The sequence below is a fragment of the Zonotrichia albicollis genome, chromosome 3 (assembly GCF_047830755.1).
Source record: "Zonotrichia albicollis isolate bZonAlb1 chromosome 3, bZonAlb1.hap1, whole genome shotgun sequence".
Classification (NCBI taxonomy): domain Eukaryota; kingdom Metazoa; phylum Chordata; class Aves; order Passeriformes; family Passerellidae; genus Zonotrichia; species Zonotrichia albicollis.
The window spans coordinates 23955601-23979250 of record NC_133821.1 but is presented as its reverse complement, the minus strand read 5'-3'; the positions used below and the strand labels follow the sequence as shown (position 1 = coordinate 23979250).

At 51.1% G+C, this 23650-nt stretch overlaps 1 protein-coding gene and 1 long non-coding RNA gene across 11 annotated transcripts in view; both read left to right on the top strand.

The window, feature by feature from the left end:
• The window catches only part of SLC8A1 (solute carrier family 8 member A1), a 132637-nt gene that overhangs the window by 11486 nt on the left and 97501 nt on the right, over positions 1 to 23650 (top strand). For 3 of the 10 annotated variants that reach the window (XM_074536940.1, XM_014268712.3, XM_074536939.1), the window contains exons 1-2: positions 6256 to 6592; positions 16327 to 18165. In XM_074536940.1, the coding sequence (XP_074393041.1) occupies positions 16334 to 18165 (1832 nt within the window). In that variant the 5' untranslated portion in view covers positions 6256 to 6592; positions 16327 to 16333. Of the gene's footprint in view, positions 1 to 4253; positions 4356 to 6252; positions 6593 to 16326; positions 18166 to 23650 lie in introns of those variants that run through there. The other 7 variants (XM_074536938.1, XM_074536937.1, XM_005489359.4 and 4 more) reach the window with 5 other exon arrangements.
• LOC141728481 (uncharacterized) overlaps positions 18172 to 23650 on the top strand; it is a 62365-nt gene continuing 56886 nt past the window's right edge. The window contains exon 1 of the long non-coding RNA XR_012579435.1: positions 18172 to 23650. This exon is cut by the window's right edge and continues 24346 nt beyond it. This is a non-coding gene — a long non-coding RNA (uncharacterized LOC141728481).

Genomic DNA, 23650 nt, shown 5'->3' with positions numbered 1-23650 from the left:
TACATTTAGGGATTTAGGGGATGCAGCACTGGTTTCTGCCTCAGTACTGCCTGAGCAGGCAGCACAGAGAGGATGAGCATTTTTGGTTCATCCATCTTCAGACAAAAACAGCAGAACTGGAGCAGACTGTGCCCAAACAGCAAAATCTGTGCATGCACCAGTGTGAGTGTCTGGCCAGCAGACTGAACTGTGGGGAAGGAAACTGGGAAAAGAACCCAGCTGCTGTCTCAGCTGTCCCAGGGGGAAAGTCAAGCAGGAGCAAGGACACAGGATTTCTGCAAGGTGCCTTGGGAAGGCCAAGGAGCACAGAAATTCCAACCACATGGGTCCTTGTGGCTAAAATTGACTGATAACAGCAGACAACATGTCCCTCTGTCCCCAGGACTTGAGGACTCATGTCAGGCACAGCTCTGCTGTGCTGGAGGGACACCTCGCCAGGCAAGGCCACTTGGAAGTGAAACAAAGCAGAGCCTCATAAAGTCAAAGCAGCAAGGAGTCAGGGATCATTTCTGACCACCCTCAAAGCACCAAGAAGTCAGGGGACATTTCTGACCACCCTCAAGGACAGCAGAGATGAGAGCCCACTACAGAGAAGAAAATTTCCCTTTAGGAGAAATCATTGCACAGCCTCTCACCTAATGGGCCTGGCTTTTGCAAGGTGTTCCTCCAGCCCTCTTGATCTAGAAGACATAAATAAAATATCAATACAGTGCTTTGTGCAGCTCAGGCCAGTCACATCTCACTTTTAACAAAAAAGGCCATTTTCCCTGGAATACCCAGCCTTGCTGAAGGCTGGCAAACAGATGACACAGAGGAGGCCAAATTACTTTCACAACCAGGGGCCACAGCCAGAACCATGCTCTACATCTGATTTGCCTTGTGCTCCCACTGGTAACTATGGGAACCCTGCTCAGGGATCAAAGGAGGAATAGGGCCAGAGCTGCTGGGGAAGCCTCACAATCCCCAGTTTGCAGGACACAGCTCCCAGACGGTGCCACGTGGTACTCGCACTTCTGTTTTTCTGGAAATCCCAGCTCCTGGAGTCACGTGATCACTATTTCAACACTCTCGTGGTTTTGTTAACTTGCTTCTGGTTGTCAAGTAAATTGGAAAGCACCAAACTAGAGGGCTCAAGAGCAGAAGACAAATCCAGAGAACATGTTATTTGTTACTTTATAATTCTGTATTTATGGAGGGTTATTTTTTTTCAACCAAAATTTTTCCAGGCCTTGGGATGGTGGTGAAGAAGGCTGGAGTGTCAGCTGGAGAGTGCTAATGCCTACCCCAGAGCTGGCACACTGCACTTTCATGGCCCTTTGCAGGGAAGCAGCAGAGTCACTGGGCTGTGGTTTTCACTGGGAAACAAATTTCAGTCAGCCTTGCATTTTGAGTCCCTGCGGTCTGAAGTCTTGAAACAGCAAAACAAAACTCCATTGGTGTCATGGTTCTGCTAGGAAAAGATGCTAAGGGACAGCCAGTTCAGCAGGGGACATCTGGCGCCTCATTTTCCAGTGATTCAGTGGCTCCAGCTAGGAGCTGGTTTTTGCCTGAGAAGTGGGAGTGAGATGCTGGTGTTAGCATGCACTGCTGCTGAGACAACTGACAGCTGCCAGAAGGCTTTTTTGTTTCCAGCCCTTTGAGAAGAGTGAGGAGACAGTTTGCACCTTGTACATCTCTCTCAATCAGCCCAGCTGCTGAAGTCATTCTGTGCACATATTGAAGTTTTCCTGTACATTCCTGGTGACCAGAAAATGAGTTTTTTCCACAAAGAAAAGTACAACCGTGAAGCAGAATTTGAAGAGAAGAACAAGCATATTGTTTCTCAGCCTAGATGTTTTGCAAAATATGTGCAATTCTCCTCATTTCCAAGCTTCCTAAATTCAAGTCCAGCCCCCCTAACTACTCCTTTCAGTCCTGTCTTGGTTCAGAGCAAATTTGGGAGAGAATCTTTAAAATCTTCTTCTCTCCTTCCTTCACTCTCTGGAACGTGTCTTAAAGGTGCAAAACTTATTATTCAGCATAAACAGAACGAGACTATTGGGAATAAAAGCATCATATAGTCAACTCAGGACAAGTCCCCACGCAGCAGGTGGTTTCCAGTGCAATTGTACTTTTGTGCCTATTACACATAAGCAGGGCTCTGCAAAATTTGGCCAGTCAATGCTTCTTCCAAGAAAGCTCTCTCCCAAGCTGTTAAATGCTATGCTCTGGATTTATTGTTTAAACATAAATAAAACACAGCACAGAGCAAATATCCGGGGGGAAGCTCTAAAGGGGCACAAGCTTGGTTTCTCCATTTACCTCTGCAGGTTCTCAAAGCAGGGGAGGGACAGCAAATCACACACTGCCCACTTTTCACAGGTGTGCCCAAACATTCCATCAAACACTGCCTCCTGCCCAGGGTGCAGTCTGTACTCTCAGCTTTCCAGGGCAGGAGACACCTTTCCCATCCAAGCCCCCTGGCTGGCTGATGGACAACTGTGGTGCAATCAGACCTCCACGGGATCATCAGGGCTCAGACTGCACCAGATGCTTGGAAACAGCTACAGAGGCACTGCCTGGAGAGCTCAAAGAGAAATATATTGATGTCCAGCATATAAAATTGCCCTTCCTACTCACTGCTGTGTCCCACTCCATCTGCCACATTTCTAAAGGCCTGATTTATTCTCCCAACAGCAAAGGCTGGTTTGAAGGTGTCAGTGAAAGGAAGTGCTCAAATTGCTGGAAAGGATGTTTCTAAGCATTTTTTTAGAAACACCACTCTCCAGGGATCTCCAGGTCTCTGCCAAGAACATGCATTGGAGAGCCAGAGAATGTTCAGGGAGCGCATGCTCAAGCCTGCTGCAGCAAGGAGCAAAGGCAGATGGATGGCAAGCAGAGGTGACAACCCATCTGCTTCTGCAGGACCTCTCTGGCATCTCCTGAGGGACTCGAGGAACACCATGACCAGAGATAACCAGCCAAAGCAGACTCACTGGTTATCCCAGCATCATCTGAGACCAAAGCACTCCACTGAGGAGATGCTCCAAAGAGGGACAAGAAAGGGTGGTAGGACAGCTCCTCGGAGATGAACATGCTTTGGCTGGGCTGAGCGTTGTCCTGACCTCTTGTCTCTTACAGGGAATACAAGGCAGAATTTTTCCAAGCAAAAAGTGCCTGAGGCTTTGTGTCCCCCTCCCCTAAACTGTGCAGCAGTTCAGATGTCTTTTTTTCACAAGGCGCAGCGCAGAGAATTGGCCTGCACCGTTCTGTCCTGTGCTCAGGGCTCCACAGCCCACTAACCCCATTCTTTGCCAGGAGGAATTGCCTTTGTGCTCTTCACATGCAGACAATACCCAGAAACCTCCTCCAGCAACTGCAGAGGGATGCAGGCTGCTGTCGGGGAGAGCTGTGGGTGGGCATGAATGAATGAGGGAATGAATGAGCCGCTCCCTACTACTGGCATGAGAATCTCCATGATTTGGAGAGGAGGAACCCGTGCTGTAAGCAGGCCTGCAGTGGCAGGTGCTCAGTTGCATGGCTGCAGTGGCAGGTGCTCAGTTGCAAGCATGGCTGCAGTGGCAGGTGTTCTCCTGCATGGCTGCAAGGAGTGACAGGCAGGTAGAGGTGGCTGGAGCAAGCAGCTGCCTCTCCCAGCCCAGAGCAGGCTGCAGTCTGGAGTGCTGAAGCACAGATGTGCCCCCACAGTGACAGAACTTGCTGTGTCAGGACGTGAGCAGTCCTGTTGGGTTTTTGCCTGGAGCACCAGGCAGAGCGCAGGAGCGTTTGCTCAGCTCACCCAGCAGATCTCACAGCCCATGCAGAGCTCCATTCTGCCACAGCCACCACTCCAGCTAGCTTGGCTGAGAAAGAGCAGGGTGAAGCATGGCCACTGCAGTGGGGAGCAGTCCTGGAACACAGCACCTCCTCTCAGCTACTGGGCTCACTGTCTCTCCCACTCCCTGACTTCCACTCTTTCCTTCAAAGCCCATCTCCGCCTTTCTCTTGGAGACTGTAAGAAATGAAGATCTAAATGTGCCTGGAAAGGGGTGTGTGAGGGACCAGGGAGTGGGACACATCTCCAGGCCTCCCAGCCTGATGTTCTTCCTATCCAGTCACTTTTGAAGCAGCCAGATCAAAGCTGCTCCCATGTTCAGATGGGATAGTGCTGCTTTGCCTTTTCTGTCCCAGTGCCATTAGGGCTGGGTGGGTACAAAGGGTCCTGGACTAATGAGCATCACCACCAACACTGACCAACTCCTTGTTTTCTCCAGCTCCCCTGGAATGTCACAAAAATCCCTCAGCTGAAGCAGCCTTTCTGAGAGGCTCACAGGAGGCACTGGAGACAGGAGCACCACTGCAAGCTGCAGAGAGAGGTGAGTTTGGAGGAGAGCCTGGCTCTTCAGAGGGCAGCTCACCAGTGCATGCCATCAGCACAGCCCTGGTGATCCAGAGGAACTGGGTACTGCATTCACTGAAAGAGCTGGGAAGTAGGTCAGCAACATTACTGAGGGAATTAGGGAGTTTTAGGGAGAACTCCATGACTAAATTTTGTGTTCCACTGCTTACTGGTGCAGTGATTGGATTTCAGTGTGCAGGGTGAAATGCACCAGCAGGGACTGTGTTTGCTGCACCCATGCCAATTTCTGCTGTTCACATTATCCTTTTGCCATGCCAGCTTGGGCAGTGCATCCTGCAGCCCCTGCCAAACCAAATGCCACTGATCCACATCCACTGCCCTGCTCAGCTCCTGAGCCCTGCACAGCACTGGCCATGCTGCACACATTTAGCTGGGCTCATTTTATATCAGTGGCCCTGCTGGGAGAATTGAGTACCATCAATGTACCACACATGGCCAGATGCAAACTTATCTCTCCTCTAAAGAGTTTTAAATCAAAAGAGGTGAGGCAGAAAATCAGAGTTAGCTATTTGACACAAAATTCTGTTTTTTTCTAAACCAAATTCTTATATGGAAATGCCTTTCATTCCATATACAGGCAATCTCACCTCTTAGAGTGAGACCAAAACTAAATAACACCCATAACTGCTGCAACACTAATTATAAGTAACTGGTTTGTTGGTTGGCAAGCTCATCACAAAGTGCTTCACACAGGAGTTTTGTGACAGTGTCCATGTCCTACTCCTCATGTTGAACAGAGAAATTTAGTTTTCCGACTCTGCTGAAAGACACAGTGGTGCAAAAATCTTTAAAAAAATTCTTTTTTTTGAAAGCAAGTAAGAAAAGCACAAATGAAATTGAGAGGTAAAATTCTGGGTTGCTGTGCAAGAGGGTGCAGGAGCTAGAACAATGTCTCTGCTTGCCCACAGTTCTTGCTGCACCTGGGGATCTGGGCACAGAGGGTTCATCAAGGTCGCTGGGAACTTGAACACCAGTGTGTGAGCTATTAGCTCTGGTCCTATTTTAAGTTCCCAAAGTCACAGAGTTTTGCCTGGAGGGTGGGACAATGGGTTCATCTGCTCCTTGCTGGAGCCAGCGAAGGGTGGAGGAGTCATTCAGGCATGGTGAAAGGGGAATTGCCCACAGGAAGGACACGTTGGTCAGCCTGAGGTGCGGCAAGTCCTGCTGTGCCAGGCTGCTGCCTTCCTGCAGAACCCTCCTGTGGGGACAGGGGACTCCGTGGGCTCAGGGGCTGAGCCAGCTGCCAGGAGGGTCCCAGCTGACCCATATGCTCCTTGCCTGTCACCCCATGTCCCCTGCTGACCCTGGCCAAAGCTCTGAGGATGTGAGAAGGGGGTGAACGTCAACCCAGGGCCCCTTGGGATGCTCCTGACCTCCCGCCTCCCCACAGCTGCCATGGGCAACACTGTGGGGCACGGGGACAGACACAGCAAGGCACTGCTTGTACACACACAGGCGTGCGCACACACACAGACACGGGCACACAGAGACACAGATACATACAGACACACAGACACAGACACACACACACACACACACACACACACGTTTCCCTTCTCTCCATCCTCCCCAGGGCTCTCTCCCTCCTGAAGGGTGCAGATGGGTTCAGGATGGCCCTGGCAGGCTGCAGGTCGGCCGGGGGATGCGGGCAGGAGCTGACCGACCAGGGTGGGGTGGGCTGTGCTGGAGGCAGGCAGGGCATGGACGGGGACTGTCCCGGGCAGGACGGGCAGGGCTAGGGGCAGGCAGGGCAGGGCTGGGGACTGCCCCAAGCAGGGAGGGCAGGGCTGCTGGGGGTGGGTCCGCAACCAGCCCTCCCTTTCAAAGTCCCTCGATCGGAGGAGGAATTCGGGAAATACTTCCAGCAGCGGGAGGACGAGGAGGAGCGCTGGGGCTGCTGCCCGGGGGCGGCAGGGCCGGGGCCGAGGGATGCGGAGGGAGGGGAGGCAGCCTGCGGGGCGGGCCGGCTGAGCGCATCCCCGGGCGCGCCCGGCCGCGTGTGTGCGCGCGCGCTCCCTCCATCCATCCCTCCATCCCTCCCTTCCTTCCTCCCTCCCTTCTCCCTCCCTCCCTCCCTCCCTCTCTCTCTCTGCCTCCCGCCCGCCGCCGCAGCCGCGCACGGGGGCTCCGCCGCCCGCCCCGCCGCGATGCCCCGCCGCTGCTGAGCCGCCGCCCGCTGCCGCTGCCCGCCAGGTAGGACCGAGGACCGAGCGAGAGAGAGAGCGGCCGGCCCCCGCCCCGACCCTGCCCAGCCCCACGCTGCTGCCCAGAGCGCGATCCCAGCGCCGGCGGGGGCTGCCGGGGGGCGGCACGGGGCACCGGGGCCGTGCGGGAGCGATGGGGAGGCGGGGATGGGATGCTCGCACTCGGCACACACACACCGGGAACGCTCCCTACAACCCCGCCGCGGCACCTCCGGGCGGGCGGAGGGGCTCGCTGCCCTCCCCCGGCGGCCAATCGCGACATGTCGCGACGGGAGGCGCGGCTGCGGCGGGGGTCGGTTCCCCGCTAGCCCGGGAGCCGGGCATCGCCGGGCATCGGCGGGCATCGCCGGGCAGGTGGGGTCGGGCAGGGTTGAGCTGATCCCGCTCCCGGGGGGCTCGGGGCGCATCCCCGTGCGCGGCGGGGCGCGGTGCCTCCGCCTGGCGGGGCTGTGCGTGCCGCCGGGCAGCGCTGCTCCCCCTGCCTCGAAACGCTGCCCGAGGGGAGTGCTCGGCGGCACCTGCAGCCACGCCGAAATTCCCCTTTTCCTCTCGAGCGGCGTGCGGTGTTAAGGGCTGGCATTAAGCAGCGCTCATCACGTAGGCTTTGTCTAGGTGGAAGCATGGCTGGGGCTCTTCCGTCATCTTGAGTTTAATTCTTTATTCACAGCCTTGTTGCTTCCCTCCCCGCCGAGCCATGCAAAACAACTCCACACTCTGCTCTGTCTCCAAGGCGAGAGCAAACTGCCAAAATGTTGCAGAAATGCAGCAAGCACTAGGGAGGACTGGAGTCTGAAAATGAAAGCTGTAGTAAAATCACAAGGTCACGGGTGTGAGGGTGCGAGCGTGTGCTCTCAGGGCTCCTTTTCGCCTGCGCTTTGCAGGAACCTGTTCATTCCTCCAGTCCCAGATGTTGCAAATCCGCAAGTCAGGCAACTGAAATGAAGGCTGAGAGGGGCTGGGGTTCTCTGTGTGCTCGCCTGGTACCTGCCTGGTAATTCACGTGCTGTTTGTCACCATCGCAAAGGGAAGGGGTGTGCTTTTGTTTAGAAAAGGGAAGCTGGGACACTTGCGTATTGATGTGATGGTGGCATCCGGGAAAAAATGAGCTGTGACATATGGCTTTGGTTGGGGACGTGGCTATCATCAAAGAAAGGCATTTGTGGTCCTTAGGGAGTGTCTATCAGCTGTTCCTTTCTCCCCTTTTCCTTCTGATTGGTTTTGCAATAGCAGCTTTGCCCCTTGTCCAGCGCAGACATTAAGGCCAAATAGGGAAATAATGTGACATTTCTAGGAGCATCACCTGCCAGCCAAGCCATGAGCCCCACCACCAGCTCCCAGGAAAGCTGTCTGGCTCCACTCACACCCCCACCAGCTCACCTCACCAGCTGACACGGACAATTCCTCAGTCAGTGCTGAGGAGCCGCATTGGTCAAAGGTTCCTCTCTTTGCATTCCAGATGCCTGAGGAGGTTGGACACACTCCCTGTGTCCAGCACCCCTGAGTGTCAGCAGCAGCACAGTTCTAACCTGATGAAACTTTGCTTGCTTCTCCTTCCCTCACTTTCTGTAAGGTTTTTGTAATCTACTGGCTGTGAATAGCTCCTGAAACTTAAATGTACACTGTCCTATACCTGCCCAGGCTGCACCTGGTCTTCTCACCTGGCACTGCTGCACATGACATGGCACAAACTTGGGTTTATGTCCTCGCTCTTGGGAGTCTCTACAGCACCTAAAATGATGCTGTATAGGCACAGACACTTCTCTGCCTTTTGTAGTACCCTGATATGCTCATGGCGCTCAGGGTTGTGATTTTCAGGTGTTACATCTGGGACAGAATTTGGGTTTTTGCTGTGGCTTTGAGGAGACACAGTCCTGATTGCTCACTGGGATAAAGAAGCCCCTGTTCTCCAGCATCCTAATGAAAGATCCTGTAAAAAAGCCCAGTGCCCTGCAAGATACAAGCTTCACTGGGCAATCAACCAACAGGCTGGTCATAGATACCACAAGTGACAGGGGCTCTCCTTGTGACTGGCACGGGGAACAACCTGGAGCTCTGTCCAAGCTCAGAGTGCTGGGATCTGCTCCCAGCTCCTGGCCATCAGCGCACACAGCTGTGCAAATCCTGGCTGCACCTGGGGCTGCTGCAGGCTGCTGTGCTCTGGCATCCACTGTGGGCTGAGCTCCTGGCTGGGCTTTCCCTTGCCAAGGGTGTGAGTGGGATCTCTCCAGCTGCTTTCAGGAACCTTGGAGGAACTTGGCTTTTTCTGTTATCTCTATCCCTCTGGTGATTTCAACTGAAATTGGAAAGAGGGGGGGAGCCATGTGAACAGACAGACAGACATGGAAACTGTGATTTCATGTGCCTGGCTTCCTAAGGAAACCTGGCTACAAATAGAAGTGAGATTTGGTGCTGTAAAGAGCTCCTGAGGAGACAGAGAAGGCGGGGGAGTCTGAGGAGAAGGAAGGGTGGCTAACCTCGTGTGTGAGGTAGGTAAAGCAGGGCTGGCACACACCTGGGCCAAGAATCTCCTGCCTGATGTCTGGGGGTCTAAAAGCTGTCCCTCTGCTCGGCACTAGCATCCAGCTCCCTCTAGAGTCAGCCGTGCCAGAGCTGTGCCTCTGGACGTGGCTCTGCTGGGAGGTGCCACCACCCTTCCCCAGGCAGGAGCAGCCACACAGATGGATGGAGCGTGCCAGGGTGAGCCCCAGCCCAGCCCAGCCTGCCCAGCTCCCGCCTGGCACCGTGCCTGAATTGCTCAGGTCAACAGCCTGCATCTCCATGGGTCTTCCCCCACAGCCATCCCCATGGACATCTCCATCTCTTCATCCCTGGATGTTCACAGGGAGCTGGGGATGGGGATTTATCTCCTCTCCCTTGAAGCTTTCTGTTCCCGCTGCACAGAAGACCCAGACACAGCTACAAACCCAGTGCAAAAGCAGTCCCAGAGGGAAGAGAGGACACAGGCATAGGGAAAAGCAATAGGCCTGTTAATTCCTCCCTTCTGGCCTCTTTGGGGCACCTCTGGGCAGATACTTCCTCCCCAGGCTGCCCAAGAGCCTCAGGCTTATTAGCAGTGTTTTACTCTCCCAGCACTCACGGGAGATGCTCTACCCATGTTACACAGAGCCATGGAGCACAGGGAGATGCTGGGCTGCCCTGAGATCACACAGGGAGTCTGCCAGCCAGGCAGCCTCGGGGCCAGCTCATGGAGAACGGGCAGACTGTGCTGAAATCAGCAAGGGAGATGCACAGGCACAGAGGAAGGCATCAGCAACCCAAGAGGAATCACAGGGAAGAGCCTGATGCTGCTTGATAAAGAAGAGACCAAAGGCAGGTGGTAAGGGTAAAGAAATGGTCTGAAGACAGCAGCAAGTAGGAAGACAGTTGTTTGAGAAGCAGACACACAAACAAACAAACAAAAAAAAAACAGTCCCAGAGAAATGTGGCATTTCCCCCTTGCTTCTTATTTCCTGGCTTATTCCTTGCTGAGATCTTGAGTCGTGGGAGAAAGGGACAACTTGACACTTGGTCTCCATGTGTGAAAAGCAAGACTGCAATCTCCCTGACAAACGGTTCCAAACTCATTTTCTGCAAGCTGCCCCCAAATTCATCCAATGCGGTTGAAATTTTCTATCAGGGATGTTTTATTTTCTCTGTTTGTCCGTTTATTTTGGAGAGTTGCTGGGGGAATTGTGGAAGGAGATTGGATGTTTCATTGAAGAGATAGGATACTTGGAAAAATCAGTTGCAGACTGATAATTATTCTTACTTTTTAATGTCCTTTACAGAAACCAGGGTGGCCTGATGTGTGTTTTACTTGATCGGCTTCATGGAGGGCTTGTGCCTCTGACTATATTTGGAAAGGTTTTGATGTTTTTTTGTACTGATGCAATCAGGATGCTGATGGCCTGGAAATCATTTTCCTGATGTGGAGATCTCCAGGGTCATGGGTGGGGGATGCCAACAGGCTGTGCCTGTTTTGGAGTGGCAGAGCTGGGTGAAAGGGAGCAGGAGCCAGGCAGAGCCAGAGCAGGGAAGCGAGCCAAGGGTTTTCCAAGCAGTGTTTAAAGCGCCGTCACGCTATGCAGCCCGGAGTGGCAGCACAGCCTTTGGACTCAGCAGCTCTCTGGCACGGGTTGGATGTGCCGGTGCAGCAGAAGGGTCCTTTTCCTGCCCTGGTGGTTGAATCTCACAGCTGTCAGCAGCTCAGTTTTACCAAAGCTGCGCCACGGGGTCAGCAGCGAGATCAGAAGCGAAGCCAGCGGAGCCTGTGTCGGCCCAGACAGATCTCCAAGCACCCTGCACCTCCTTGCAGGGCTCTTGGCATCCCTTTTGTGTCCCTTGGCTGCAGGAAGCTGGACCTGTGATGGTCACAGACCAGATGGTTGTTTGGGTTTGTTTTTTTCCCTACAGCCATGTCTTTTTCCAGAGCAGGCTCTGCCCAAGCTGTCTGCTGGAGAGCAGGCTGCTGATTCCAGTGAGGCTGCACAGGTATACAGGCTTGGGCACAGCCAGGCAGGGCCAGCAGCAGAGGAGAAGTTGACTGTTCCTCCAGAGATGGGGCCATGGCTGTAAAAGTGCCCTGCATGGAGGCAAGGCATGCAGTGCTTCTTCCCAGGAAGATTGCAGTAGGTTCCTCTTCTCCTGCAAGAGAAACTGGGGGAGAGGTGCTGTAACCTGGGGACTTCAGGTTTGACAGAGAATCTGTCTTTTTGGGGCTTGCTGTCTTTTCCCCTGGGACAGGGTGGGGAGCAGCTGAGCTGCTTTGAGCCTCTGTTCTCTGTCGTGCAGGCTGGCTGTTCCTTGCAGTGACCACTAGCTGCATCTTTGTCAGTTTTTGGCCCCTCTGATTGAAGGGACACCGTCTTTCTCCAGCCTGTAACACCAGAAAAGGGTGGCTTGAGCTGCCTTCCCTGCTTTTCCCTATCACACTCTTGCTAGGAAAAGGTCCTCTCTTGCCTAGCTCTGACTGCAGGATGGGAAAAGACTCTTTGGGAATCCCCGTGGTGTTGCAACACGCTCCTGGTTGTGCTCCCACAAAGCAGCCGCTCTCACATGAGGAACAAACTTCTACTGGTCCCAGCAAGCAACCAGGCACCCTGTGGGGAGAGGGTGCTGCTCCAGCCTCCTGCATGCTGGTGACACAGCTGTGGGGACACCTCCCATCCCAGCTGGCAGCGAATTGGCAGGAATGATGCTCATGATGAAGATGATGGTGTCGCAGTGGGGTGGGCACCGTTGGGGGCTGTAATGGTGTGAACACTGCTGTGAGCCAGCTGCTCTGTGCACGTTTCCTGTGGGATGCTGGGAGAAAATTTCCATGTGGAAAACCTCTTTCTTTGTGTAGCCACTCATTCCTCCTGAGCCCAAGCCATTTCCTTCCTTGCCCAGTCCTTCTGTAATTAAAGTGTCTGGACCAGCAGTGGTTTTTTAGTGCTCTTAAAAATAATGGTACTTCCAGTGTGTTGCAAATGGTCATAGACCCGAGTGTGATTCAAAGCTTTAGGAAAATAACAGGGTGGGTCTTACAGTGGGTATTTCAAAGCTGAAGTGCCTCGATGGAGTTGGGACTTTTGGGAGGCTGCTGCAAAGAAAAAGCTGTGCTTTGTTGAAATGCAGAGCAGCTTTCAGGCTGTCTTTGCATGCGGCAGCCAGTCAGCCTGAAGGATCGATGCTGCCAGGGAAAGATCAGAGCAGAGTCTAAAAGGCTGTTTCCTCCCCATCTGGCAGCTCCTCAGCTGGGGGGCAGGAGCATGAGCTGGCAGCAGGAGCTCTCTCCTACCAATTTGTAAAACCTAGAGCTCCTATGTCCAGCAGGAAGGCAAATATCTCTACAACCCTCCCAGCCCTGCTGTGGGCAGCAGCTGCCCTCCTGGTGTTTGACAGCACCAAGGGGTGGGAGAAAGGTTGCCCTGAAAACCCTTGGCCAGGACCTCCATGTAAATTGAGCTTGTTCTGGAGCCTCTCCCAGGCTTTCCTCCCTGGCTGTGCAGAAACACCTGCTGGCACCCCTGTGGAGCTGGTCTGGAAAGGGAAAGGGGCTCAGGAGAACGCAGGCTGGGCTCTGTCTGTCCTGGTTGGTTTTAGCTGTCCCTGAGAGCTCTCCAGCAGCACCAGGACAGTTCCCCTGCTGCAGTGGTAAGAAGGGCTCAGGGTGCTGTCCCTGGGCATCAGGTGGTGCTTGTGGGCAGGGCAGGGCTGGCATTTTTCACCACGTGTGTATGGCCAGCACCCAGCCTGAGGGCAGCCTGAGCCCCTGCCCTGTGCTGCCCTGACCCCTCTGTCCCCAGAGGCTCTGGGACAGTGCCACCAAGGCCATGAGCACCGGGGCAGTGCCACCAAGGCCACGAGCACCAGGTCAGTGCCACCAAGGCCATGAGCACAGGGACAGGCAGGGTTTGCCAGGGCTGCCAGCCTGGCACTGCGCATCAGCTTCTGCGCACGCTGTTATTGCTGATGGCCAGGATGGGAAATGCAATTGAGACCTTAATGAAAAGCTAACAAAGTTGGGTTTGCAGGGAGGGCTGCTCTTCAGGTAGCCTTGCTTCCCCTTGCAGCATGTTGGAAATTATTTTTCTGGGAATATTCCTACACTATGCCACAGTGTGCTGACTGTGAGCTGAGACTGTAGGCAAATGCAGAGCAAGAGAGTCTCTGGGGACCAAGCTGTTTATTTTGGATTGTACAAATAAAGAAATGCTGATGATTTAATAGCAGGTGCTTCTCAGGGATATTTTGAGTGTCAGGCTCTGGCTGCATGTGTGTAACTAGCATGTTCCAGCCAAGCATTTTCTAGCCCTTCATAATTCCTGAGCCTCACTGTGAATTGGTTTAAAAAGGAAAGCTGGTCATGATGTCTGAGCCTTGCTTGGTGACTATACCACAAAATGCTGGAGGAAGTACAGCAGAGCTGGGGGATGCTCCTGCTGCCCAAAGGATGCACATTGGCATGGCTGGTGGATGTCTCTTCCAAAGCTCCAGCCATTTCTTATCCCTCTCCAAAAAGCTCCACATTTCTTACCTCCTGACATCTGAGGGAAAAATATTATTTGTACATGGAGTGCTGGTTGGGAATGCCAGAAATACGGATTGCTCAGATGCAAGCCTCTAGGCCTTTTTTCCTCCTGTTTAAAGTAGTATGGGACTTGATTTCAGACAAACAAACAAACAAACAAAATAAACAAACCAAAACAAAACCCAACTTACATTAGAGTGTTTGAAAGGGGAAACACATGGTAAATAAAGTTCAAATTACTTATTAATTTGATTTCGTGGGTGTCTTTTTTTTTTTTTCTGAATGAGACTTCCAGTACCCAAATCCTTTTAAGGCTGGAGAGTTGGTCCAAAGTGTGATGGGACTCTCCTATTCTTCATGACCTAAATCAGTGACCCAAAGCATAATATTTTTTCTAGAACCATCTGTTTTCTCTTCTTGCCAAGGGGATTTCACAATGCCTGATTGCTCTGAATAATTGTACATGTGCAGGGATATGACTTGCCACAGGGAGAAAAATTAACTGAACAAGGACAGGTGGATGTTCTTGAGTTTTCTGAGAAAGTACTACCCTTTAGAAGGAGAGGGTGAAGAACCATGAAACTGAGTAATATTTTATGCCCACTATGAATTTTTTTAAGCCTACATATTTTAAAAGGAAACAAAACTACACTTAGGAGCTATCTGGGGTTAACAGAGTAGGTACCAAGTCAGGCTGTGTTTTGACAGCCCCTTTATCAAATATCTCCGTGACTTGGTTTGGAGCAGTGTCAAACACGGCAGTACAGATGTTGGGTGACTAATTCATGCTTCAGCTAAATTTCAGTGACCATGAATGCACACCTGTTTCAGCTTAGCCATCCACTGAAGGGTGTGCAACAAGGTGCTCCTCTTTGCAAACACCATGCTTGCATTTTTTTCACTGTGGGCTTGTAAGCAGTGGCTAGAGCTCCCATTTGGGGAAGTAGGAGGTATCCAGGCACTACGATCAGGGGGGCAATGAGTCTGGTAGTAAGAGCTTTTTTGTAGCATTAGCAGGATTCCTAATGCAAACAACTTTATTTTAAATCTGGCCTCCTACAAGAGACTTGCTTTTTCTTGTTCCATTCATCTGTTCTTATCACCCAGCTCTCTGATTTGCTCACTTCCTCCACTATGTATCTTTTTATTTTCTTAATGGCAATACCAGGGAGGAGGGGGTTGGAGGCAGACCAAGAGTTCCTGGTGAGAAAATGCCGTTTATATGAAACTGTCTTGATAAATTCTCAGTATTAGCCTCCCAGACCAATAACAGTGCAACAGCATCCATAAATAAAAGCAAATGGAGGAGAGAGCTTTGATCCACCATTACAGTGTCTCTTTGTGGAGCAGATCCCATAACACAGTGTGGGACGGTACCCATTGATTCCTCTAGCCAGTTGTTCCTTTGCACACAGCTCTGTCCCTGCATGATGTGCCCCTGCCCTAACGAGGAGTTAAAATATTTAATGGCTGAGCTTTGTTGATTTTTTCTTTCAGGGGTATGGGGTTTTTCTGAGGAAAATCAGCTCAGCTTTTTGTATTTCCCAGTGAAGTCGAGGTATTGATGTGCTCATTTTCCTCTCTTCATAGAAACATTTTTAAGTACCATCTGATTAAATTAACTTGGATTGGAGAAGCGTGGTATAGCAAAGGCTCTCCTTGAGGAGAAAATACAGCTTTAATAACTAGGGATCTAGCTTTATTGGCTAGTAAATTTGAGACTGTAACATTGAGCATGCCCAGGCTTTTTTTTTTTCACTGAGCATCTCTTTGTACTTAAAGGCATCTGTTCTGTCGGTTTATGCACTGTTAACTAACTGCAAACCTCTTTAACAGCTCCTCTACATTGCTGGAAAATCCTGAGGCAGGACAAGGGCAAGAACGGCTGTCATGCCTGATGAGTGATGTTGTAAATGGAGTGAGAAAGGCCCTTGAAGGGGAAGCCGTCAAAGCTGACCTAGTGGGAAAAGAGCATAGGGACATGTTTCCTCTAGAAGCATGCCAAGAGAGCCAGGCTTCCATGCATATGCGGCTCTTTCCAGTTTTGGGAAGGTGCAAAGTGATGCACTGTGGAAGGAATGGCTCCAAAATCATTAATTACAGGCTGCCCTTCTGGTGCACCTTATGACCAAGTTACTGCTAAGAGTAAGGTTTTGCCAGGGCTCAAGCTCACTTTGTGCAGATTTCCAATGTGGAGTAGATGCTTGGGAGGACTGTGAGCAACAAAAGACTGTGAAATACATAGCTTACAGTGACTAAAAAAGTACAAAAATATTTTTTAGGCATGATGAGGGGATAGTAGATTTTCCTGTCCTCTCCTGCTCTTACCCTGAATTCCAGTGAAGTGAGTGATTGCACTGTAATTTTGAAATGGGAAACACTTCTGCCAGCTGTGAAGCAGAACGATGGGCTTTAATTAGATTAGAGGGACAAGAAAATGCAATTGAACAAATAGGTTTTCAACAAAGAGAAAGAAACACCATGGTAGCTAAAGGGAGTAGGTGCTAGCTGGCTGGTACCATCTGAATCCATCCTGGTTCAGATGACTGAACTAGAGGATTTCTACAGGGAAAACATCACTAATCATAACAAAATGGGCTCATCAGCTGCATCTTCTTGAGTAACAGGGTAACCTGATCATATCTTCAGAGAGGAAAATCTGTTATCTCTGGTTGGCCTCACTTAATCTTTGCTTTTTGCCTCTTCAGGTTGAGGATGTTCGGGACCCGTCTGGTGGAAGCGGCCATGTCGCGAGTAACTACCGCGCACGCCTCCCCAGGGAGGAGCTTCCCTCTGCTGAGCCTTGTCCTGGTGCTGCTCCTCCATGCAGGGGCCACGCGTGCAGAGAGCCCCAGTGAACTGCCCGCCAACGACACCGAGGAGTGCGCTGGCTCCTACATCTGCAAGAAGGGAGTGATTTTACCAATATGGGAACCCCAGGACCCCTCGTTTGGGGACAAAATCGCTCGGGCGACGGTGTACTTTGTAGCCATGGTGTACATGTTCCTGGGAGTGTCCATCATAGCCGACCGCTTCATGTCCTCCATCGAAGTCATTACGTCCCAAGAGCGGGAAATAACCATCAAGAAGCCCAACGGCGAGACCAGCAAAACCACCGTGAGGATCTGGAACGAGACTGTTTCCAACCTCACACTCATGGCCTTGGGCTCGTCTGCTCCTGAGATCCTCCTGTCTGTCATCGAGGTGTGCGGCCATGGCTTCACAGCGGGGGACCTGGGGCCGAGCACGATCGTGGGGAGTGCTGCCTTCAACATGTTTGTCATCATTGCAATCTGTGTGTACGTGGTGCCAGATGGAGAGATAAGGAAGATCAAGCACTTGCGAGTGTTTTTTGTTACAGCGGCCTGGAGCATCTTTGCCTACACTTGGCTTTACATTATTTTATCTGTGTCTTCTCCTGGGATTGTGGAGGTTTGGGAAGGCTTGCTCACCTTCTTCTTCTTCCCCATCTGCGTGGTGTTTGCCTGGATAGCTGACAGGAGGCTTTTATTTTACAAGTACGTCTACAAGAAATACCGAGCCGGCAAGCAGAGAGGCATGATCATTGAGCACGAGGGTGACCGGCCCTCCTCCAAGGCCGACATCGAGATGGACGGAAAGGTTGCTAATTCTCACGTGGAGAACTTTTTGGATGGGACACTGGTGTTGGAGGTGGACGAGAAAGACCAGGATGACGAGGAAGCCAGGAGGGAAATGGCTCGGATCCTGAAGGAGCTGAAACAAAAGCACCCAGACAAGGAAATTGAGCAGCTCATAGAGCTGGCCAACTACCAGGTCCTGAGCCAGCAGCAGAAGAGCAGGGCCTTCTACCGCATCCAGGCCACACGGCTCATGACCGGCGCCGGCAACATCCTGAAGAGACACGCCGCAGACCAGGCCCGCAAGGCTGTCAGCATGCACGAGGTCAACAGCGAGGTGACTGAAAACGATCCCGTCAGCAAGCTCTACTTCGAGCAGGGCACCTACCAGTGCCTGGAGAACTGTGGCACCGTGGCCCTGACCATCGTCCGCCGGGGAGGAGACCTGACCAACACAGTGTACGTCGACTTCCGGACAGAGGACGGCACGGCCAACGCCGGCTCTGACTACGAGTTCACTGAGGGGACGGTGGTCTTCAAGCCCGGAGAGACCCAGAAGGAAATCCGCGTTGGCATCATCGACGACGACATATTTGAGGAGGATGAGAACTTCCTGGTCCACCTCAGCAACGTCCGTGTGAGCACGGAGGCCTCAGATGAGGGCGTTCTTGAGGCCAGCCGTGTCTCAACACTCGCCTGCTTGGGATCGCCGTCTACTGCCACCGTCACCATTTTTGACGATGACCATGCCGGCATCTTCACCTTCGAGGAGCCAGTAACACACATCAGTGAAAGCGTAGGAACCATGGAAGTGAAAGTGTTGCGAACCTCTGGAGCACGAGGAAATGTTATTGTGCCCTACAAAACCATTGAAGGCACGGCCAAAGGTGGAGGAGAGGACTTTGAAGACACCTGCGGGGAGCTGGAGTTCCAGAACGATGAGATAGTGTAAGTCAAGGTTTTATTTGTTTCTTACAGTTTCTGTTTCTCCTGAAATGAAATACACTTTGCTCCCAGAGCTGCACTGGAGGTGTTTGGGTGCCAGTGCATTGCAATAAGCCATGAATGGCCTCAGGTGCTGTGGGGAGCCTGAAACACTGCTGTGTCCCTGCCTTGCCAGCAGACTGGAGAGTGATGCCTGGTCAGGGGCACTGCAGCCTTCCTTCCAGCAGCAGGGAGGTGGAGCTGATCTGGGAGCTGTACCCATGCCCTGAACAGATCTCTACAGCCTGCAGATCTGCTGCAGCTTCTACTGCTCTGCAGCAGAGCAGAGAACAAACCTGAGGTGGCTGTGACCACCCAGGCATGAGGGCCTGAACTGCAGAGGCCTTGAACTGAGTGTGTGAATTGCGGTACCTGCTTCCTGTTTCCTGTTGAGGCTCAGATCCTCCAGTACTGGGTCACAGCTGTCCTACTGATGCTCTGCTCAGGGCTTTGGTGAAGGTTGCTTCACCTCTTTCTGTTCTAAAGGGTGCAGGCCTGGGTCACTGTCCAATACAGGTCTTGGAAAAGTGCTTGTCATGCAGGGAAACCTCATGGTTAGGATGGAACCGCAACCATATTCGACTCCTTACGAGTAAAAAAAGGAGGCTGAAAGCTGTTGTAGGCTACTCCTGAGTGGTGCTATTTGGATGGTGGGGAAATTATTAGGGCTATAGCCTTATTACATTATGTGGAGAACATAAATTTGCTCAGTAAATCATGGTAGAAAACACCTATCCTTGGGTATGTCATGAAGACATTTCCTTGTCCAGCTGGTGCTCTGGGAGGAGTAAGAGTTGGGAGCTCTGTTTTTCCAGCCTGAGGCTCATCCTACAGTGAATTCTGTGTTTGCAGCCAACAGGGACTAAGGTCTGTAGCACAAAAACACTGCCTAGAACCGAAAGAAGTAACTGGTAAAGGGCACTGCTGTGTAAAGGGAGAGCGAAATTTTGGCTTGGGTGTTATTTATTGTGCTGCTGGTTTCCCAGGAGCTGAAACAAACCATGGTGAGTGCCCAGAGTGGTCCTTGTGTTCTGTCTGTCACCTGTATCTGCTGCGTCTGCACAGGGAGAATGAAACTTCTTCATAAAACTTGTTGAAGTAGATGGCAGGGGGGGAAAATGGTGATTTGTAGTTCCCAGGCAGGATTTATACCAGTTGGGATTTTGACTTCTCAGGAAAAACTGAGCAAAAAGTTCTCAGCTCTATGATGTTGTAGCTCTGGAGGCTACAACAGACATGCTGCTCACACAAGGGTCAAGAGCACGTGGCTCCTGACTGCTGAGTGATAAATGCAATAGAGAGGAATGCAGTTATTTGAGGGTTTTTTTTTATCATTTTGGGAGAAGCAGGGAGTTGTCTGCAGAGATGCAGTGAACTAGGCTATAAGGATATCTCCCAAAGGCTCTTTGCTTTTTATCCAGGTCGCTCAGTGCTACCAGAACTGGGCTAGTGGCAGTTAGCCTTTGCTGCTTGTTCCCAGCTCCCATGGGATGTGACATGTTTACATGGCAGGCCAAACACAGCCACAGGCTCTGCAACAGCGCTCAGAGGGGCTTGGAATATGCCTTGCCATGGATCCAGCACTGTGGCCAGGATCTCTGTGCTGTCCTTCATCCAAAACTGTGTCTGTGCTGCCCCTTGGTGCTTGGGCTGTGATGAGGTGAGGTGTTCTCCCCAGCACTGCTGTGCCTGGTGTGTCCTTCCCTCCTCTGAGCTGCTCACTGATGGCTTTTGCTAACAGCCCAGAAAGCAAGGGGTGTGCTGGAAGCCAGCTGACCACATCCTGTGGGATCTGTGCTGGTGTGCCCTCCCCAGGGCTGCAAGCCTCCTCCTTCCTCTTCTTACCAGCTGCCAGAATGTGCACAGCCAGCAAGAAACAGGGGAAAGGAGCTTTCTCAGAAACCCAAGCCTGCCATTGTATCTCTATTGTCTTTAAACTATCCATCCCAGGAATCACAGTGAGTGATGGTACCTCAGAAGTGTAAGGAGGTGGCGACTGCAGGGACAGATGTTGACCAAGGGGCTCTCTCCATTCAGGTGGGAGAGGACATTGACAGAATGAAAGCAATGGTACACATTCCAATCTATCCATGGGCTGAAAGGCAGTATTAATGTAAAGCTCAGCTATTAATCTAAAGCTCAGCTGCCACAGTCCATGCTCAGGTGCTGGGTGGTACAATTTGACTGGCAGATTTCCTGCCAGGTCCATGCTTTGCCTGGACATGAGTTTAGGACGACACAGAGGCAGAGGGTTCCTGATGCTGAGCTGCTGCTTACAGGCATGCTCCCCTGGAAGAATTTGCTCCAATAAATATATACTAGCACAATATGTGGATTATGGAGCTAAAGACTTTTTGCTCTGTCATTGCTTGATAGTGCTGTACTTCAGTTAAGCCACGGTTATGTGGAATGGTGCAATTCCCTAGCATACTAGATTCAATACAGTTCTAAAATTCCGGGTTTTCTCATGCTCTGATGGCCAAGAGATGTCTTTGCTGCCCTTTCTAAAGGTCTTTAGTGCCTCTTCAGTTCTGCCATTCAAGTCTGAATGAATCAGCTTGATAAAAGTGAGTAAGATGTGTTTTTCTGGGGCAGTAATAACAAAGGTAGGGCAGTACAGGGAGACATGAAGATGAAAGAAAAGCATGCACAAGCCTCTATTATTAGAGGGCTGGCTTGCTGGTAAGTCCCAGTAAAATTAGAAAGCGCTGGGAGGGCCCTGATCTTCTGGAGACCTTCCTCTGGTTCCCAAAAGGCCTAATTACGTAACATGTTGTTTGTTTGCAGTGTCCAGAGAGACTTTCCCATTTTGCAATCTGTTGATGTCCCCCCTTCCCAGAATACACAAAATAGCAGTTTAACTGCTGAAGCCATGCTGCTCCTGTGCATTTAATCAAATATCTCATTCTGATGCTACCAAAAAAAGATGCATAGTGGAGAAGATGTTGGTCCTCCTGTGGAACATTTAACCCATCACTGTCTCTTGGAGTGGTGCTTTTCTGCTCCTCATTCCTGGAGCACAGCTTGTGTGTTCAATGGATGCATGTTAGGTGAAATAAGCAGCTTTTAGATGGGGTTTGCATGGCATGTTGCTCCAAGCTTCGTGGGGAAACGTGTCTGGCTGGGGTCTCAGCAAGGTCACTCTCAGTGATGCTGCACAGGTACTGGGGCTCTGAGATATCAGTGTGGGTGCTGTGATTTAAAGTGTAAGAGAGCCTTCCCTCTGAGCCCAGCCTCAACAAGATGGTTCTAGCCTTGTCTTGCATCTCCATCAATGATGGAAGCTTTCTGCAGGAGAACATGGAGAAGATGTGCACTTGTAGCCCTTCCTGTCCCCCAGCTACTACAGCTATTGTGATCATAGAAGAGGTCACTGGTTCATCCAGGCAGTGTATTTTTATCTGCTGACTGAATGCTAAATAATTCAAAAGAAGTCCAGCTTCCTATATTAGAGGAGAAGCAAGCTTTCCCTCAGCTGATATCACATCAGCTCTTCTCCTTTCTGTCTCGTCATCAGGAGGAGCACTTCTTCCAGATGTGACTGCAAAGCCCTTTGAAAACAGCGTGTTCTTTCATGTTCAAAAAGCACAGCTTTTCTAGGGATAACATTGCAACTAGAGATCTGTTACAATCTGCACTCCAGATGTCTGCACACACACCCCAAAAGAAAAGATTTTACTGCATTAATATCAGCGAGGAAGATGGTACATATGGACAACCAATTGAACTCATATTTCACCTATGCAGTCACACCTGTAAATGCTTGGAAAATCTTATGTCAAATGGTCTTGCTGTTCATAATATGCAGTATAGTTGTTTCCATAAAACATGCCTGCTGCAGATTTAGGAAATGACACTCTTTGCCCACTGAATTTTACTTGTCCAAGTCAGTTTTGGCATTTCTCTGGAAGCATAAATTTAGGAGCTGAATACTAAAAGAGACACAAACCATCAGCTACATTCTCTGATGGTTTTTTTTTTTTTGGGAAAGTGTCCTCAGAAACCACATAGGCTCCTTCCCAAGAGCCCTTTAAAAATGTCAATGTCACTAAATAGAGATGGTGGCAGGAGGGGAACCAAGTGGTACTGTTTTTTTAAGTGCCCCTTTTATTTTCTTCCCCAAAAAGAAGTTGGGTCAGGTATTTCTAAAGAAACAGCAAAAATAATATCCTGACTCAGCCCTGGAACCCCGCTATATCAGTTTTTCATCTGTAGCCTGCAGCTTCAGAGGAAAAAAGTAAAGCCTCCAGGATGAGCAGTCTTGCAATTGGATGCAGTTGAAGAGCAGGATCTCTTCTGATGTGGCAGAGAGAATGCTGTAAACCAGGCTGGAAGGGAAGCAAAGAAACATTCAATTTTTCAGGTTTCACTGCTGAGCACATTCTCTTCCTCTCTGTGGTCCCACTCTGTTCCTCTGGGCCAGTGTGCACCCCCTGACTCCACAGCCCCAGCCTGCACAGGGTTAATGTCTGGCAGCACACTGTGAGGTATCAAAGGAGACCAAACAAAGATTAAACTCTTGCTTGGCCTCCTTCCAGGGCCCAGCATGGGCTTTGCAGAGTATTCTCCCCTCACCACTGGAAGTCTTGCCTGGCCTAGTGGGGATTTGCAGGCTGTATAGATATGGCCAGATGGATCTAGGCCTTGGATCCTTGGTCCAGGGGGATTTGTAGGCAGTACAGATATGGCCAGCTGGATCTAGGCCTTGGATCCTTGGTCCAGTGGGATTTGCAGGCGGTACAGATATGGCCAGCTGGATCTAGGGCTTGGATCCTTGGTCCAGGGGGATTTGTAGGCAGTACAGATATGGCCAGCTTGGATCCTTGGCAGAAGCACCCACTATTCCTGGCCCATCCAGTACATATCTCTCTTATGGCAGCTGGCCCTGGCCAAGGCCCACAGTAGGAGTCTGAGCAGGTTTGTTGCACCATGCTGGGGCATGGATGGGGCCTGCTTCCCTTTTGAGGAGAGAAGTTCTCTGGGCCTGAAATGTGTAATTTCTTTGGTTCCTGAAGGCCAAAAGCTGGTTGTTGCCTCTTCATATGGGAAGATACAGCTCTAACAGGGTCAGCTGTCTTTTCTTTTTTTCCTCTTCATTCAAACAATGTTTAGTCTTTCCTGAACACTCTTAAAATAGTAGCCTTAATATCTCCCAGTCATGGGCATCTCTCTTAAGGTGCTGTGCTCCTGCATCAGCTGCATGGTCAACCATGTCTCTGTTAGGAGACGGCCAGGGAATAAAGCCACGGGATGTCCACAGACCTTCCCCTCTGTGCTGTGCCCAGGACATGGCAGGTGCTGAAAAACTTATTCCCAAGTGCCAGGTTAGGTCTCAAGCCCCTGAAGGACAAACTCACAGCTGTGTCTCAGAGTGTCCCATGACTTCATTCGCTTGCCAGAGTGAAGCCAGTGTGGGCACTCCTGTGCCACTCATGGTGGTGTGGGACAA